Source organism: Anneissia japonica, unplaced genomic scaffold, assembly GCF_011630105.1.
Source record: "Anneissia japonica isolate Jap-2015-1 unplaced genomic scaffold, ASM1163010v1 scaffold287731_len276475_cov178, whole genome shotgun sequence".
NCBI lineage: Eukaryota > Metazoa > Echinodermata > Crinoidea > Comatulida > Comatulidae > Anneissia > Anneissia japonica.
In genome coordinates, this window is record NW_022726568.1 from 1 (window position 1) to 5,429 (window position 5,429).

The window sequence follows — 5,429 nt, forward strand, 5'->3', positions numbered from 1 at the left end:
TATATATATGTGTGTGTGTGTGTGTGTGTGTGTTATATATATATATATATATGTGTTATATATATATATATATGTGTGTTATATATATATATATATATGTGTGTGTGTGTGCGTGTGTGTGTGAATCTGCGAGTGTGAAAAAGATTTACTTGCGGTGCATTGAGAACTAGTGCTGTTCAAGTGGGGCCTACGCATGTGCAAGAGATATCAGCTGCTTCACCTGACGGTAGCATACCCAGTTGTTTAGGCATCTGCATAGACAGAGGTCACCAACGCACCACAAATAAAGGAGATCGATATGAAACTTGACTTGACGTCTGGGATGACCGCTTTTCACACCCGCAGATTCATCTTTAAAGTTTAAAATTTATATACGTCATATGGAGCTGGAAAATGTAAATGAAAAACTCCCATCAACTTTTTTCTTAATCAGTGGTGTTTTGAGTTGTTTAATCATATTTTGCCAAGAATCTACTTTTGCATTTTTACATAAGCCCACAGACTATAAGGTAATGCGTGAGAACGGCCTTGATAAAGAAAAGAAGTTCTTATGACGAGAGGATAAATTGAGGTACAGCATTCCACCAGAAAATTGTTGATGAAAAGAAAGAGAGTCTGTAAATATGGCCTCACAATATTTATCATGATTTGGAATTGGTGAAGTGTTAAACTGTCCTTGCAAGTAGGTCAATTATACCGCTAAGGTGTACAGCCATAAGATAGAAAACTTGATTGAGGGCCTGTTTCTACTGAAAAGAAATAATCGATAAAAACTCGCTTTTTCGAAAAATCGCTTAGAGTTGGATTTGTCGGTCGTACAATCGTTGTACGACGCAGCGAGTGCCCGGCTTAAAATAAACAATAAAAATATTAAATTCTATTTTTCAAATTTTATAGCTCTTCACCAACAACAGATCTATACCAACTAAAATGAGTCTTTTGTACCAGTAAAAAGAAATATGTTCACACAATTTCAACCAATCAGAAATAAATACACACAGCATGAGTAAACATTAGTTTGAAATACAGTAATCACATTTATTGCACATGATAAAAACATCACAAACTGTGACTCGCCCATTGCTAAAGGTAAATCCAAAATTAACGTATATCAGCTTGATTGATAATTCTGTGACATGTTATAGTATATAAAGTATATGTAGGCCAACATTCCTGCTAGGAATCAGCATTAAGATGTATAGGTCCCTATAATTTACGATCCCTCCAATTAAAAACCACTTTTTTATGGTCCAAAGTATTACAAATAAGCTATTAGAGACCAAACCTGATAAAGACCAGGAAAACTAGGGAAACCAGAATTCCGAAAGTGGTCTTTAATTGCAGGGAGACCTGTAATTAAAACATGGCCAGAAATGCCACTCTCAAGACTCTTTCTCATTCTTATTGAATACATTTCCTTTTTTCTCCATTTTTTAGGGAAGGGCAGATGGGTCCCCCCCCCCTGAATCCGCAACTGGTAAACATGATTACAATGATTATTTAGAGATGGTGATGGTAATGTGGTAATGGTGATATTAAACTTTATAGCCTGGTTCTCACGAGAGCCCTAGTATCCGGATCGGGAGCTAACCATTAGCACATGCGTGAGAACGCCCGATCGGTTAGCACTAACAGTTAGCAATATCCGGATACCGCTAACGGCTAGCAAGCGCTGTCGGTTAGCAAGTTGAGTGCGTTTCTATCATCAACCAATCACACATATGCGCTTACAATTTCCAGTTTCTTATTGGCCAGTGATTAGACCATCATACATTATTTTTGGTATCCGGATCAGGATTTTCTCGCACGGCAGCTAACGGTTAGCAGGATCCGGATTCTGCTAACCGTTAGCAGTCATGTGAGAACATAGCATATAGCGCATTCTACAAAATTGTCTGTATGCACTAAGAAAGTACAGCCCAAGTGCACAAAACAAGGAAGAGGTGTCCTGTCTCATATTGTCTGTGCTTGTTCTTTGCTGTTTCCTTTATTGTCAATTTAATGTTTGAGACAAATAAATGAAATGAAATGAAAATGAAAAGAATTAAAAACAAAAACTAAAAGAAAAGTAATCAATCCAGAATTAAAATAGAGAAGAGAAAAGACAGGATTTTTTGCCGAGACTTGAAGACAGTCAAACCACGCAGTCTCAGGTATTTGGATCCAAAGCTTTGCAGCAGCAACAACAAAATAACGATCGCCACAAGTTTTAAGGTGACCAATGGGACAGTTGAGAATGGTAGATTAAGATGAGGTGATTTGCAAGTGGAAACAGCAGAAAGCAGTGAAATAAGATTGGAGAAGTAGTGTGGGGGGGGGGGGAGATTTATGGAGTGACTTGTATACAAATCTTGAAGTTAATTCTCAGATGAATGGGTAGCCAATGAAGACGATGTAGAGTAGTGAGAGAAATGGCCTGGAAATGGGATGGGAAACATCACAATGATGATGATAAATTATGAAAAACAAAAATATGAAAAATTTACTACGATAATCAACAGAGAAAATGCAAAAAGATGATGGGTGATGAAATAACAACAATTATCATGATAATTTCAGCTTATAAATAGGCATTTATATTTGTTAAATAACAATGATTGTGTTGTTGATAATGCTATAATGAAAGTATATTATTATGATGATGCATATAATTATGATGATGACGATGAGGAAGGCAATAATGATGATAAAAAATAAAGTATTACTAAAATTGAGTTGAAAGTTACTTCAATCATCCTAAACGTAACTAATTCAGATTTTGAATAATAAATCAATGTATAGATATATTATATGAAATAAAGAATTGGTGTTAAATATTAATTGCCTCTTCAGATTCTTAATATATATTAAATAATATTTATTGCAGAATATATCAAAAATACTTAAAACAATATACATAATGATATTGGGCATAAATTTGTAAGGCTGTCCACTAAGACTGAGATGAAATTCAAGATGCATAACATGAACAAATATCTCGAAAATGTCTGATTCAAAAAATAATCCTATTAATTTTGCTGAAAATGTAAATACTATGTGTTTTTATATCTTGGATTAACATGTGAGACTAAACTGATTTTGCTTAATATGGTTCAACCTTCAAATGTGATTGTTTATTTATTAACTTAATTGTATAATCAAAGTGAAATTACTTTCCCTTTTAACTTGACCACATAATTTTGCCTTTTAACATTATTACTGTCACAATGTGCACAAAAAAAAGATACAATGAATACACTCCTGGTGGCAAGAATGAAACAGTCTAAAGCAGCTGGTTAAAAGGTAGAGCTGGCAGAATAGAATCTACCAAATTCACCCAGAGATTGGCACAAGTTGCATGATACTGTCGGCCACTATATGTCAATTTGTTATTGTCTTCCGCACGGTCGAATGCTTTGCTTCGAGCATCAACATTAAGTAAACAAACACCGCAGGCCATGTTAATGTTGCTAGGCTCTGGATGCAATACAGCCATCTTGAAGATAAAAGACTTGTCATCAGGCTGTACAAAAAAGAAAAATCACATTTCAATAAATATATTTTAAGTATTGTTTGAAGGTTTGCATGGCGAAGTAATAATATATATTAATGCTTGTGGTACAGCACATAGATAATTCTGAAAAGAACTGTTGTTGTTGGTTGAGAATATCTCGATATTTCGATTGAGTTTCTTCAATCGTCTTCAGGAGAATAAATCTGCAGAAATCTCAAAACAGTGAAATATGTTTTGGTTGGTGTGACTTGTTGGTGATTGGTTGAAAACTAAACAATAGCTGAGACTTCAATTTACATTCATGCTGCATTATTCAAGTATACAAGTATTGCATTTGCAGATGACCATGATAATATGAGGCATGTCATGGCGAAATGGTTAAGTTGTCGCACAGGCCAGTATTGAGGAAATGAGCTATAATTTATGGGAGCTCAAAAAATTGCCAAAAAATCCAAACTTGTTTTTCACTATAGATCAACAGTTTAATGTCTTATTAATCATGTCCCAAAGTATTAGTTCTGGAAGTGGTAAACAAATCGTTTATTTAACATTATTTAGATAGTTAATTCTATTAAACAATGTATGCACAAATAAGTTTGGAAGGCAATTACTCAAAATCATGTTTATCTTGACTCTAAGAGTGCTGTATTTTCACATTCCAATAACTTGGGCTTTAAATGTACCAGAGTATGTGAAAATACCAATAACTTGAATTTCAATTTTTGCTAAAACATGCCTCATATAATAATGAAAAGACAGTCTCATTGTACAATGTTTTGCCCTAAGCTTTGTAAAGTTATTGGAACTCCAATAAATCTACTGTGTCGTAATGATTTACTGTACATCGAAAAAGCAACAAACCAAGGTCATATTTCAACTTCCTGATTCTAAGCACACTATCAAATTCCCATATTTGGGTATAATATGACATCATCACACCCATATATGGGCATATCACATACAATTTAAGTGTGTGGACAAAGCTTGAATCTGACAATACAGATCATCATTTTCTAAAATTATTTATTTTGGTATATAAAAAACATACAAAATGGTAGCACACAGCTAAAAATGTTAAAGAAAAAAAATATTTAAAAACGAATCTAATAATTTAAGCTACAATAAAATACATTGCACATTTAATTACTTCAATTCATATTTAACAGCTATCCTGATGAATTAAGGTAATAACATATATCGGAAACTTTCATATTGTAATAATAAATCTAATAGAATGTTATCTTATTAGATCATACTGTATGAACATGTATTGCTCTCATCTATGGACGACATATTATAAGAAAGATATTAACCATCTTAAAGACTTTTTTTATGCCTTGTTTTGCGAACTTGTTTTTTTTTTTAAAGATTTTTAGAAGGCGGAAAAAAGATTTGCTAAAAACATCATAGACAGAAGAGAAAATAAAAATAAAATTCTATTAGTGAATATAAATAGTGAAGTAATGGAATGGTTATATAAATTTAAATAATTAGGAAGAAATATACATTTTTTTTCAGATTTCAATTAGGCAGCGGAAGGCGTAATAAAAAATATGAAACATTTTTTCTGAAATTTCCATTTTTTCCTAATTGGCTAAAAATTAAAAATTTTATTTTTATTTGAAATCATCATTATATGGCTGGCAGTGGGTTTGCTAAAGAAGGTATGCAGAAAGTCTCATCTAAAGTATGTTAAAATGATGCTCTCAAGACGCTACTAAGACAACCTATACTAGTGCTAGTTCACTTTATATTCAAAACAATGTACCATCATTTTTTTTAATATTTAGAAAATCTACTTTTTGTTAAGGGATCTGTGGTTTGTTGGTTGCAGCAAATTAGTTCCACAGTGAGTTAAATTACTACGAATGAGTTTTCATTGGAATAGGGATTTAGTTTCGTATTTTCAATTTCCACACCCAAGTTCTGCATTCTC

The 5,429-nt window shown here is 32.9% G+C and overlaps 1 protein-coding gene across 3 annotated transcripts in view; it reads right to left on the minus strand.

Annotated features, from left to right (window-relative positions):
• Positions 1 to 2,840: 2,840 nt before the first annotated feature.
• The window catches only part of LOC117113299 (synergin gamma-like), a 36,390-nt gene continuing 33,801 nt past the window's right edge, over positions 2,841 to 5,429 (minus strand). For all 3 annotated transcript variants that reach the window (XM_033256606.1, XM_033256607.1, XM_033256605.1), the window contains one exon: positions 2,841 to 3,502. In XM_033256606.1, coding sequence (XP_033112497.1) covers positions 3,263 to 3,502 — 240 coding nt within the window. In that variant the 3' untranslated portion in view covers positions 2,841 to 3,262. The remainder of the gene's footprint in view (positions 3,503 to 5,429) is intronic.